Source organism: Callorhinchus milii, unplaced genomic scaffold (assembly GCF_018977255.1).
Source record: "Callorhinchus milii isolate IMCB2004 unplaced genomic scaffold, IMCB_Cmil_1.0 Scaffold23, whole genome shotgun sequence".
NCBI classification, from domain to species: domain Eukaryota; kingdom Metazoa; phylum Chordata; class Chondrichthyes; order Chimaeriformes; family Callorhinchidae; genus Callorhinchus; species Callorhinchus milii.
The window spans coordinates 94527-108133 of NW_024704764.1; the positions used below are offsets into that span (position 1 = coordinate 94527).

Here is a 13607-nt window from a genome sequence, read left to right on the forward strand (position 1 = left end):
CACAGGAATGTCAGGGCTGTAGGGGGTGATGTACACGGAGAGTGTTTGCCAGTTTACAACATTGTATTTAAAGTCTCTAATCTGCTGTTCTCCCCTTTAGGTACTGCAACGTCTGGTAAAATCCCGGGGCAAGTCACAGGCCAAGCACCTCAACGTGCAGATGGTGGCGTCAGATAAACTGTCCCAATGCCCCCCGGTCAGTATCTTTGGTTCTGGAGAACCGGGGGGGGGGTGGGGGGATGACGGATGGATGGAGCGGAGGAGGGAAGGAAACGGGGGGGGGGGGGAAAGGAAAGAGCTCAGAATAGCATTATCCTTACATTCAGGGGCTAGTATAGAGAACAAACTGGACTTGTTTCTAGGCTTGTGGACTAGTAGGCTGAATGGCCTGTTTCCGTGCTGTATCATTCCGTGTAATTTTGGCACAGTGTCAATCACAAATCACAAGATTGGGTTCAGATGAAGAAGACCCTTCGGACCATCTGATCTCATCCCCACAGAAACGCTGGCCGATTTCCTCCCATCACAGCATCGAGTTGTTTCTGAAATGAGGCCTTAACCACCCTTTCTGTTGTTTGTTCCAGTCGTTAATTACCCTCTGAGTAAAGAAATATTCACGGGATCCGTCCCTGAAATTGCTCTACGCAACTCTAAGCCCGTGTCCCACTGTCCCCCTTCCCCCGAGTTGCCTTCTCTCAAGACTTATCTAACCGACAGTCCTTAGCCTCGTTGCTCTCTTCTGCACTGTCTCTAAAGCCTGGGCAGCCCCTGATGTCACAGTGACATGAACTGTACAGTGTGGCCTGACCAGAGCACTGCGCAGCCCAATGTTGGTCTGATTGGAGGTGAGAGGGAAGGGGAATGCTGAAGAGGATAAGAATGGGAGAGGGGAGAGGTGGGAGGGGAGTTACGCAGTCCTATAGCGTAATGGTTAGCTAGTTCACTTTGAAAGTGAAAACGTGGGTTCAATTCCCGGGCCGGTCAATACCTCAGGCAAGTTTCATTATTCCACAAGCCGTAACTAAGATCCCAGTTGTTAGTCGATTGGCTGATCGCTTTCTGGGGGTAATAATCCCTCCAATGCACGACTGCTTGTGGGACATTGCTGTGTGTGTTTCACGCACAAAGTACAGTCAGTCCACTTTACAGTATATTGTGCGAAATGTGTTGAGATGTCTCAGTGTCGTGTTAAGTCGTTATATCAAATGTGAAGGTTATTATTTGATCGTTCACAGGAATTGTTCGACATCATTCTGGACGAGAACCAGTTGGAGGATGCGTGTGAGCACTTGGCGGATTACTTGGAAGCGTACTGGAAAGCCACCCACCCTGCGAGCTGCAACCCCCCAAACCCGCTGCTCAACCGCACCCTGGCCAACGCCGCCCTGGCCTCCAGCCCTGCTCCCGTCTCCAACCTGCAGGTACAGGTGCTCACCTCCCTGCAGCGCAACCTGGGCTACTGGGGCCTGCGAGAGATCGACGAGCCCAACAAACAGCCGCAAGAAGCCGAGGACTCCGTTTAGCCTCCACGGGCACAGGGAGGAGAGAACGTCAGTCATGGAGTCACTCTAAAAAGCCTTCCCTGCCTCCCACTGCCCCCCTCACACACCCCCACTACCCATGGCTGTCTCCATTTTATTTTGCCTTCCCACACAACTGAGTTGCACGTGGTCAACTGCTAACCGTAATTTTTTTCAAGGGGTCGGGTGGAACAAATAACGTGATTGGAATGCCCGCCCACTACTCCCTGTCTAGAGGCTCCTGTCTTGTCTGTAATTTGGTCCTTGTTCCCGCTCGGGGTGGGGGGGCGGTGCGGGGGAAGGGAGGCTGATGAGTGGTGACAACAAAGTGATGCAAACGGTGCTTGGCTTTCAACTTCAGCCACATTCCCGGCCAGTAGGTTGGCAGAGCAGGACTCGCAGTTTCAAGCTGTTTATGTGTGGAGGGGGTGGTGGGGGGGTACGGCATTAATTCAGTGTGAGCTAATCCCGACACTGAAACTGAACTAAACCGAGTCAATGACACCCAGGACAGTGTGGGGGTGCGTGGGGGAGGGGTTGGTTGAGGGGGGCGTTAAAATCCCCAAATAGAGGTCGCAAATAACCAATCCGCCAGTGACCAGGGTCAGCGTGACTCGCCTCTGGTGACCAGCAGAGGGCGGTATGAGCCAACCCCAGGAATAATAATCCTTGTATTTGATACAGATCCTCATCAACGTCATTGACACGTCTCAAAGCTTCACAGACTGGACTGTAACGTGAATTGACTGTATATTTGTGGGCGAAATATTTCCATGTCGGATCCTCCCCCCACTTCCCTACCAGGACCCATTCGTACAGGTCATGTTTGAATCTTGCTCCACCCCAAACTATAAGACAATTTGAAGTTCAGATCCAAAGCGATTGCATAAACCCTTCCAGTCAGTCTTAGATTCCGGATTGTCCCAGCCCAACATTGCCCCCTCTCCTCCCTCCCTCCACCCCTGCAGTTTCTTAATAAGAAACAAGTTTCCAAATTATCATAATGTGATACTGCCTCACCACGTCACAAGGACATCTCAAAGAGTTTCACAGGATTTTTGTGACTGCGGGAGCCAATCTGCACACAGCGAGTGGTTTTCTCTGTGGAGATTGGGATCTTGATTTGGGGGGAGTCCTTGCTACCATTTGAACCTGAAGACGAAATGGCCTTAGAGTTAAGTGCGAGATGAATTTAGCCGCTGACAGGCATAGGAACTGTTCTTAACCCTGTTGATTCGCAGTAGGACACAGCTGGAAACTGAGAGAAGCAATGACGATCAGAGGCCAGAGATTCCAGGTCTGCCCTAAGCATAATAATAATAATCCTTGCATTTGATATAGCGCTTTTCACATCTTCGAGACATCTCAAAGTGCTTCACAGAATACACTGTAAAATGAATTGACTGTATATTTGTGGGCGAAATGCGGCAGCCAATTGCACACAGCAGCGTCCCACAAACAGTCGTGGATTGAAGTGACCAATTTATTAATGTTTTTTTTTCTTGAGGGATTATTATCAGGTATGTGGAGTAAGGAAACTTGCCCAAGGTTTCAACCTGCCGGGAATCAAACCCTGGTCTCTCGTTTGCAAAGCGAGTGCTCTAACCACTGAGCTACAAGACTCCATGTCAGGTTACATTAACCATTTGCTACAACCACCAGTTAACTTTCCACCTCGAATCTTAGCAGAGTTCTTAGTTTTTTAGATTTCGCTTAGTTTTTTTAGGGGGCAGAATATAGGAAATCAAGCGATGGAGAGAAAGAGGAAGTCATTGCCCGCCCCCCGCCCCGCTCTCAACTCACTGCGGTTTTGCCCGTTTATAACAGGTTTTGAGGCTAAGCATATAAATCTGAGGTTAAAAATAGATTGAAAATTAAAGAGGCAGGGCTTTAAAGGTCAAGTGCCTTGCACCGCAGGTCGAGGGTGTGTGTGTGTGTGTGCCGGGGGGAGAGGTGTTGATGGTGTGTTTTGGGAGGTTTGTCGAGGGTGTGTGTGTGTGTGTATCAGGGGGGTTGAGGGTGTGTATGGGACGTCCTCCCGACGTGAAAGGCGCTCAATAAATGTAATCTTGTTGTTGTTGTTGTTGTATGTGTCGGGGTGATTGACAGTTGTATGTCAGGGGAGGGTTTGAGGGTGTGTGTGTGTGTTGGGGGTCAAGGGTGTGTGCGTGTGCCGGTGGGAGAGGTGTTGATGGTTTGTGTTGGGCGGTTTGTCGAGGGTGTGTGTGTGTTGGGGGTTGAGGGCGTGTGTGTGTCGAGGTGATTGACGGTGTGTATGTCGGGGGAGGGCTTGAGGTTGTGTGTGTGTGTCCGGGGGGGAAGTTGTGTTTGGGGAATGTTGGAGGCGAGCGATGATGGAGGTCAGCCAATGGCTGGGGTTACAATCCACAGAGTGGGTTTTACTCTTGGATAAACCTGTGACAAATCCCACACAAGTGTTTGAGTGGGAACCCAAGCTTATAATAATAATAATAATAATAATAATAATAAGCTTAGACACACAAGGTGAATGAATGACACTTTGTCGTTACCTTAACTGATTTTCAAAAAATACTAAGAATCTTACATTTGATAGATCGCCTTTCATCTCAGGGGGACGTCCCAAAGTGCCTCATAGGACTTGCTGAAAAGTGACTGCAGTGAGTGTGTGTTTTGTTGGCAAACTGAAACAAGTATATAATATTTGAAAGGTAATTTGCTAATTCAGACGTGTGTTTCCAGAATTCTTTCTTTTTATTTATTCGGGGTATTTAATTGATACCCACCCTCGCCCCGCAGCAGTCACTGAGTGAGTGAACCAAACGCACAGGGATTCTCTCTGATCCCCCCCGCTCTCAGATTATGAATAGTAATAATAATGATATAGATGTAATAAATAATAATCAATGCATTTGATACAGTGCCTTTCATGCCAAGGGGATGTCTCTCAGGATTCACTGCAAAGTGTAGTGACTGTGTGTCTTATAGGCCAACACGCTGATTGCCCACAAACACAGTCACTGCACTTGACAGCGATGGCCTGCAAAGTGTTTTGCAATGTTGAGGATGTCTGTGATCACCATAACAAACAGTGGGAGAGAGAAAATCTGTAGGGTTAAACCTTCGCAGAGCCCTAACCCAGAGCACCTAACCCTAAATCTTTTCAGCCAGATGGTTTCATTTAACCATTTAAAGATCACAAACGTATCCGATCTCTGCAAAAATCAAAGCAGTGAAGCCACCGGTTTAAGTATAGATTTTTTATGTGGCTTTACCTACTAGAACCCAGAATCTTTCTAACTGCAATGGACAAACAGACAGCCATCCTCAAACTCCAACCCAATTATGTTTCTTTCAAGGCAAAATCTGATGGGAATGTTCTGTGTTTGTTTGTTGCTGGTGAATTGTGTCACTAACCTGATGGTACGCCATGTTGATGACTAACTTGTATACGTTTCCCTCCCTCTCCTCCTGCTTCCTTCCCCTCCTCCTTCTCACCCCCCCACCCTCTCTCCTCCCCCCCTCTCTCTCCTCCCCCCTCTCTCCTATCTATCCCCCTCTCTCCTCACTCTCTTCTCCCACCCTCTCCTATCTCTCCCTTTCTCCTCTCTCCACCCTCCCCCCTCCTCTCCGCATGGTGTGTCACTAACCAGAGCCCCTACTTGGTTCATGGGGAGCAGACAGACGAGTGCTCACTGCCCGCCCAACTGGCTTTGCATGATTCCCGGAGCAACTCAGACAAGCCATCGCCCCCCGCTCCGCGATACCCCCAGCGCCCCGGTCGGGTCTGCTCCCGTAAGGACACCTGCGACCTGGAAACTCAGGGAAGTAGGGATTCGGCCTACACTGAACCGGGAGATTCCCTCCTGGAGACGGACACGTATGAGGAGGAGGAGGAAGAAGAGGAGGGCCAGGGCAGCGGTTGCCTGTGGTTGGGCCGAGGGCAGCAGGAGGAGGAATGGCAGTGTGAGAGGGGCGTGAGGAAGCACCGAGCCGCTGACTGCTACCAGCACAGCCAGGCCGAGGAATGGAACCGGGACGTGTATATCTGCTGAGACTTCCTGAGGAGGGGAGGGAGGCGGGGAGGGTGAGGGAGGGATTTTTCTGGATCCCGGAGCCTGTGGTTATCTTGCGCCAGTCGGTGCTCCTCAGTTCTGATTTGTTGCAAATACTTTCGAGTTTCTTTGGCAAAGGAGATGGACTCACCGAGAGAGAGACAGACAGGAGCAATAATGACCTGCAGTCACACAGCGCCCTTCACGCAGGGTAGAGTCTCGGAGCGCTTAACAATGGCGGAGTTTGATGCTGAGCCGGGGAAAATGGGGAGGCGACCATAGGCTAGGGAGACCATATGCCCCCGATTCCCGGATGAGATGTTGTGTCTTTGGAACCAAATTTTTCCCTGTCTTCAGTTCAGCCACAAACTGAGCAAGAACAATAACATTGTAAAATAGATTAACTCATCAGAGAAACACAACTATTAATCCAACAGTTACTGCCAGCATCAGCAATTGTGGGGATGTCAATTTGTTTCACATGTATCCCCAGGTTTGGTCGACAAAATTTGGTCACCCTACCTTAGGCACAGTCCAATAGGAAAGTCTTCAGGTGTGATCTAAAGATGGGTGGGGGGGATGGAAATGAGATGGAGGGATTGAGGCAGAGATTTCCAGAGGTAAAGCTTGCATTGTCACTAAAGTTCATTCAGTTATGAGTGGCGATGATTTTTCCTTTTCACCCTCCGATGCCAGATTGACAAAGAGCCACACACTGGAGACGGCAGAGTGTCTAACACTGCATGGGGTCTGAGCCGGTTCATGCTCTTACAATTTAATAATCGGGGAGAATTCTTAATTTAGAAGCCTCTTGCTTTCCGTTCTGAGACCTGAAGTGTGGGAAGCCTCATTCTCTCTCACTCCAGACTCGGGAAAGGAATCTCCCCCCAATCTTGCGCCGTCTTAAATTTTTCAGACCGGGCGGTCTCCAGGCTAAAACTGGGTGGAATTTGTGGTGGTGAGGTCTCGATCGTCATTGTGAAGCCTGCTCTGTCCGTGCTCCTCACTGACATAACAAACCGAGTGAAAGAAGTTCTTCAGTCTAATGAGCACTGCATTGAGTAATGCTGCCGTCCACATGGGTGGGAGGGGTCAAAGGCCAACAAAGAGCTGGTAAATGACACACTGGCTGGGAATGTGCCTCTGCTCTCAGGATGCATCCTCACACTCGGAATGCTGGCTGCTGGGAATTGTGCCCGGGAATTCTTCCCTTCATCCCAGCGCCGCCTGTTCCCGTCACCGAAACAAACAAGATCATTTATCTTCGGTTCTTCATTGTGTCAAATCCAGTCCATTACAATGTGCACATCTGCCCAAGTGCTGTCATGTGGAGAGCTCATTGTTTACAATTAGTGCGATTTCCAATGTGTGTGTGTGTGTGGGGTGGGGGTCTGGGGCTGGGAGAGGGGATTTACGTTGCCATTGTAAGCAACCCCCCCACCCCCGCACTCCTCAATGTTAGTAATACAGTGTTGAATATTGGAGATCTCAATGGAAATATTAAATGGTTGGTTTTGTTGAGATAATTTCCAACGTGTGTTTATAACTGAGAAACTGAGACAGTATATCCTGTGAAGCGCTTTGAGGCGTCTCAAAGATATGAAAAGCGCTACATCAAATGCATGGATTATTTTATTGTGAAACTACACCTGATTCAGAACTCCACTGCCCATATACTCGCCCGCACTAAACTCCGTACCCATTTCACACCAGTCCTCGCCAGACTCCACTGGCTCCCTATCACAGAAAGGATCAATTTTTTTTCAAGATTTTATCACTTATCTGCAATTCTCTTCACGCCCTGGCACCTCCCTTCCTTTCTGACCTGCTTACTCCCCACTCCACCAGCGGCCTTGCTTTCAGCCCCTACAACCCAAGACTTTGGAACTCTCTACTCAATTCCTGCCCCCCCCCCCCGGCCCCTCCTTTCCCTTTTTTAGATCATGACTGAAGATCGTCATCTTAATAATAGTAATCCTTGCATTTGATTCAGCGCCTTATCGTGTCTTTGAGACGTCTCAAAGTGCTTCACAGAATATACTGTGAAGTGTGGGGACTGTATATTTTGTAGGCGAAACGTGGCAGCCAATTGGAGGATTACCTTCACAGTCCCCCGGCTCAGTGTCAGGCTCTGCCACTGTTAAGCGCTACGAGACGCTACCCCAAGTTAAGAGTACTATATAAATGCAAGTTGTTGTAACATACACACATATACACACACTCACGTACAGATACAGATACAGATATACCGACATAAATAAGCACACACCCAGACACACGAGCACACTAAGTGGAGATCCCTGAACAAGGTTGTAGCTGTGTTTCCAGTTCCCCCTCATGCTGACCTTACTGTGGCTTGGAGCACACCCTTGGGTTTGGACCTCACCTTCGGAGCTTGGAGTTGAACCCCCCAAGGAAGGCTGCCAGACCCCTACCCAGCCCGGGAACCCCAGGGAGTGGGGAACACAGTCTTGGGGCCGGGACCTTCCAAGAAGCTAGGAAAATCCCCAGAACTATTTTTACAGGCAAAAATACTCCTGATTTCCTGTAAATGCTGACTCATTGTTGCTGATATAAACTTTCTCTTTTGTTTTCATACCTGATGGTTGGATGAAGAAGTCACCTTGGGCTCAGTTGATCTCATTCCTCCAGAAAACAGAGTCAACAAACTGCCTACAAAACACACAGTCACCACACTCAACAATGCTGTGAAGTGCTTTGAGACGTCATCCCAACATGAAAGGCACTCTATCAAATAATAATAATGATATAAATAATAATCCTTGAATTTGATATAGCGCTTTTTACGTCTTCTCGACATCTCAAAGCGCTTCACAGGATATACTGTAAAGTTTACTTGGGGTTGAACCCCCCAAGGAAGGCTGCCAGACCCCTGCCCAGCCCGTCGCCAGACTACAGCACTACCTCACCCCTCACGCTGCTGAAACACTGGTCCACGCCTTTATTACCTCAAGGCTGGACTACAGGAATTCTCTCCTCGCCGGCCTTCCCGGCACCTCCCTCCACAAGCTGCAGGTCGTTCAGAACGCTGCAGCTCATGTACTGTCCCACACCAGGCTTCGGGACCACATCACTCCCACCCTCGCTCGCCTCCACTGGCTCCCCATCCCCCAGAGAATCGAATTCAAGATCCTCATCCTCACCTACAAGGCCATTCATGGCCTTCCTACCTCTCCGACCTACTATCCCCCTACCTACCTGCCCGTACCCTCCGTTCCTCTGGCTCCGGTCTGCTCCACATCCCCCGCCCCAACCGCCCTAACATCGGTGGCCTTCAGCCTCTCAGCCCCCAGGCTCTGGAATTCCATCCCCCAGTGCCTTCGCCGCTTCCTCCCTTTCCTCCTTCAAGGTCGGTCTCAAGACCTTTCTCTTCAACCGTGCCTTCACCTCCCCTCTCGACTCTACTCCCTCCTCGCTCCCTCCCTTCCCTCCCCTTATCCTGACCATTTCCCCCCTGCTCGGGTCCCGACCCAACTGTCCAGCGCCTTGGGACGTCCTCCCGACGTGAAAGGTGCTCTATAAATGCAATCTTGTTGTTGTTGTAAAGTGAATTAACTGTATTTTTGTGGGTAAAACGTGGCAGCCAATTGTGCCCAGCAGCATCCCAAAAACAGCCGTGGATTGCATGACTAAATTTTTTTTGAGAGATTATTATCAGGGGTGTAGAGTAAGGAAACTTGCCCAAGGTTTCTGAATCAAACCCAGGTCTCTCACGTGCGAGGGGAGCGCTCTAACCACTGAGCTACCGCACTCCACAAGGATTATTACAATTATTATTATCTAATGCACAAAGTTCCACCCAGGTTTATCCTGTGGAGGGAGGGTACGAGGTTGTGGGTGAATGTGGGTGTTGAGAACGAGTTCCACAGAAAGAAAAATGCTCGCTTGCAGTTATGAACTGTATGATTCATCACTTGTCTTTTTATATATTGATTTTCAATGCTGTGCTTCTACTGAAACCGACAAAAACAATGGTCCTTTGTGTTCTCGGGGTAAATTTTATGCATTTGCAAGGTAACTGTCGGTAAGCTGAATACAGGAAACACAGTGTCATAGATTTACAAGAAGACAGGAAGGTGCTAATCAGATTTGGGGAGAGTTAACTGTCTCTTGTGCCAGATTCACGCTGTAACGTTAAACAAAAAATTGACATTTATACAGCTCTTTTCACCTCAGGAGGACATCCCAAGGTGCTGGACAGTCAAGGATTTGCACCTGAGCTGGGGATTGGATTTAAGAGGGGTGGACACCAAAGAGGGGTAGGAGATGACCAAAAGCACAGTCAAAGGTTAGGGTTTTGAGGCAGACCATGAAGGAAGTGAGAGAAGGCGCGAGGCGGAGGGTCTCCGGGATGGAGTGCCAGAGAGTAGGGGCAGAAAGGCCTGACCCCCAACAGGAGGTGGGGGAAGGCTGAATGGGTCAGAGCACGGAAGTGGGGTTTAAAGGACAAGACACCAAGGTTCCACACTTGCTCTGTGAGGTGGAGAATCTATCCATGTAGATTTACACTGTCAACACCTGAGGTGAGTCGGCGATGACGGGAGCCAAGCAGGAGAGCCTCTGACGTATTCAACTTCATGTCCGATAGGCAATCGGTCAGAACAGCAGTGGTCCTGGAATTGAGGATGGAGACAGAGTGGTAGAGTTGGGTGTCATCCACATACACTGGAAGTTAACCCTATGCCTTTGGAAGCGTTGGCAGATATGAAGTGGAGATGTGGAAGAAGTAAGAATGAAACGAGGCAAGGACAGAAACATGATTGTAGAGCTAAGAGGAGAGGCGGTGGAGAAGAATAGAATGGTCAACAGTGTCACAGACGGCAGAGTTCAAGAAGAGCTCAGAAACCAGATGGGGGCGGGGTGTGGTGTGATTGACAGGCTGGGGGCGGGGTGTGGTGTGATTGACAGGCTGGGCTGGGGGCGGGGTGTGATGTGATTGACAGGCTGGGCTGGGGGCGGGGTGTGGTGTGATTGACAGGCTGGGCTGGGGGCGGGGTGTGTGTGTGATTGACAGGCTGAGCTGGGGGCGGGGTGTGGTGTGATTGACAGGCTGGGCTGGGGGCGGGGTGTGGTGTGATTGACAGGCTGGGGGCGGGGTGTGGTGTGATTGACAGGCTGGGGGCGGGGTCGGGGTGTGATTGACAGGCTGGGTTGGGGGCGGGGTGAGGTTTGATTGACAGGCTGGGCTGGGGGCGGGGTGTAGTGTGATTGACAGGCTGGGCTGGGGGCGGGGTTTGGTGTGATTGACAGGCTGGGCTGGGGGCGGGGTCGGGGTCGGGGTGTGATTGACAGGCTGGGCTGGGGGGCGGGGGTCGGGGTGTGATTGACAGGCTGGGCTGGGGGCGGGGTGTGGTGTGATTGACAGGCTGGGCTGGGGGCGGGGTGTGGTGTGATTGACAGGCTGGGGGCGGGGTGTGGTGTGATTGACAGGCTGGGCTGGGGGCGGGGTGTGGTGTGATTGACAGGCTGGGCTGGGGGCGGGGTGTGGTGTGATTGACAGGCTGGGCTGGGGGCGGGGTGTGGGTGTGATTGACAGGCTGGGCTGGGGGCGGGGTGTGGTGTGATTGACAGGCTGGGCTGGGGGCGGGGTGTGGTGTGATTGACAGGCTGGGCTGGGGGCGGGGTGTGGGTGTGATTGACAGGCTGGGCTGGGGGCGGGGTGTGGTGTGATTGACAGGCTGGGCTGGGGGCGGGGTGTGGTGTGATTGACAGGCTGGGGGCGGGTGTGGTGTGATTGACAGGCCGGGCTGGGGGCGGGGTGTGGTGTGATTGACAGGCTGGGCTGGGGGCGGGGTGTGGGTGTGATTGACAGGCTGGGCTGGGGGCGGCGTGTGGTGTGATTGACAGGCTGGGCTGGGGGCGGGGTGTGGTGTGATTGACAGGCTGGGGGCGGGGTGTGGTGTGATTGACAGGCTGGGCTGGGGGCGGGGTGTGATGTGATTGACAGGCTGGGCTGGGGGCGGGGTGTGGTGTGATTGACAGGCTGGGCTGGGGGCGGGGTGTGGGTGTGATTGACAGGCTGGGCTGGGGGCGGGGTGTGGTGTGATTGACAGGCTGGGCTGGGGGCGGGGTGTGGTGTGATTGACAGGCTGGGCTGGGGGCGGGGTGTGGGTGTGATTGACAGGCTGGGCTGGGGGCGGGGTGTGGTGTGATTGACAGGCTGGGCTGGGGGCGGGGTGTGATGTGATTGACAGGCTGGGCTGGGGGCGAGGTGTGGTGTGATTGACAGGCTGGGCTGGGGGGGGGGTGTGGTGTGATTGACAGGCTGGGCTGGGGGCGGGGTGTGGTGTGATTGACGGGCTGGGGGCGGGGTGTGGTGTGATTGACAGGCTGGGCTGGGGGCGGGGTGTGGTGTGATTGACGGGCTGGGGGCGGGGTGTGGTGTGATTGACAGGCTGGGGGCGGGGTGTGGTGTGATTGACAGGCTGGGCTGGGGGCGGGGTGTCGGTGTGATTGACAGGCTGGGCTGGGGGCGGGGTTGGGGTGTGATTGACAGGCTGGGCTGGGGGCGGGGTGTGGTGTGATTGACAGGCTGGGCTGGGGGCGGGGTGTGGTGTGATTGACAGGCTGGGCTGGGGGCGGGGTGTGGTGTGATTGACAGGCTGGGCTGGGGGCGGGGTGTGGTGTGATTGACAGGCTGGGCTGGGGGCGGGGTGTGGTGTGATTGACAGGCTGAGCTGGGGGCGGGGTGTGGTGTGATTGACAGGCTGGGGGCGGGGTGTAGGTTTGATTGACAGGCTGGGCTGGGGGCGGGGTGTGGTGTGATTGACAGGCTGGGCTGGGGGCGGGGTGTGATGTGATTGACAGGCTGGGCTGGGGGCGGGGTGTGGTGTGATTGACAGGCTGGGGGCGGGGCGGGGTGTGGTGTGATTGACAGGCTGGGCTGGGGGCGGGGTGTGGTGTGATTGACAGGCTGGGGGCGGGGTGTGGTGTGATTGACAGGCCGGGCTGGGGGCGGGGTGTGGTGTGATTGACAGGCTGGGGGCGGTGTGTGGTGTGATTGACAGGCTGGGCTGGGGGCGGGGTGTGGTGTGATTGACAGGCTGGGGGCGGGGTGTGGTGTGATTGACAGGCTGGGCTGGGGGCGGGGTCGGGGTGTGATTGACAGGCTGGGCTGGGGGCGGGGTGTGGTGTGATTGACAGGCTGGGCTGGGGGCGGGGTGTGGTGTGATTGACAGGCTGGGCTGGGGGCGGGGTGTGGTGTGATTGACAGGCTGGGGGCGGGGTCGGGGTGTGATTGACAGGCTGGGCTGGGGGCGGGGTGTGGTGTGATTGACAGGCCGGGCTGGGGGCGGGGTGTGGTGTGATTGACAGGCTGGGGGCGGGGTCGGGGTGTGATTGACAGGCTGGGCTGGGGGCGGGGTGTGGTGTGATTGACAGGCCGGGCTGGGGGCGGGGTGTGGTGTGATTGACAGGCTGGGCTGGGGGCGGGGTGTGATGTGATTGACAGGCTGGGGGCGGGGTCGGGGTGTGATTGACAGGCTGGGCTGGGGGCGGGGTGTGGTGTGATTGACAGGCCGGGCTGGGGGCGGGGTGTGGTGTGATTGACAGGCCGGGCTGGGGGCGGGGTGTGGTGTGATTGACAGGCTGGGGGCGGGGTGTGGTGTGATTGACAGGCTGGGGGCGGGGTCGGGGTGTGATTGACAGGCTGGGCTGGGGGCGGGGTGTGGTGTGATTGACAGGCTGGGCTGGGGGCGGGGTGTGGTGTGATTGACAGGCTGGGCTGGGGGCGGGGTGTGGTGTGATTGACAGGCCGGGCTGGGGGCGGGGTCGGGGTGTGATTGACAGGCTGGGCTGGGGGCGGGGTGTGGTGTGATTGACAGGCCGGGCTGGGGGCGGGGTGTGGTGTGATTGACAGGCTGGGGCGGGGTGGGGGCGGGGTCGGGGTGTGATTGACAGGCCGGGCTGGGGGCGGGGTGTGGTGTGATTGACAGGCCGGGCTGGGGGCGGGGTGTGGTGTGATTGACAGGCCGGGCTGGGGGCGGGGTGTGGTGTGATTGACAGGCCGGGCTGGGGGCGGGGCGGAGTATAA

At 53.8% G+C, this 13607-nt stretch overlaps 1 protein-coding gene across 6 annotated transcripts in view; it reads left to right on the plus strand.

Annotated features, from left to right (window-relative positions):
* cacnb1 (calcium channel, voltage-dependent, beta 1 subunit) overlaps positions 1 to 2217 on the plus strand; it is a 36074-nt gene extending 33857 nt beyond the window's left edge. For all 6 annotated transcript variants that reach the window (XM_042343299.1, XM_007910705.2, XM_042343297.1 and 3 more), the window contains 2 exons: positions 101 to 196; positions 1236 to 2217. In XM_042343299.1, coding sequence (XP_042199233.1) covers positions 101 to 196; positions 1236 to 1523 — 384 coding nt within the window. In that variant the 3' untranslated portion in view covers positions 1524 to 2217. The remainder of the gene's footprint in view (positions 1 to 100; positions 197 to 1235) is intronic.
* The last annotated feature ends 11390 nt before the right edge of the window (positions 2218 to 13607 follow it).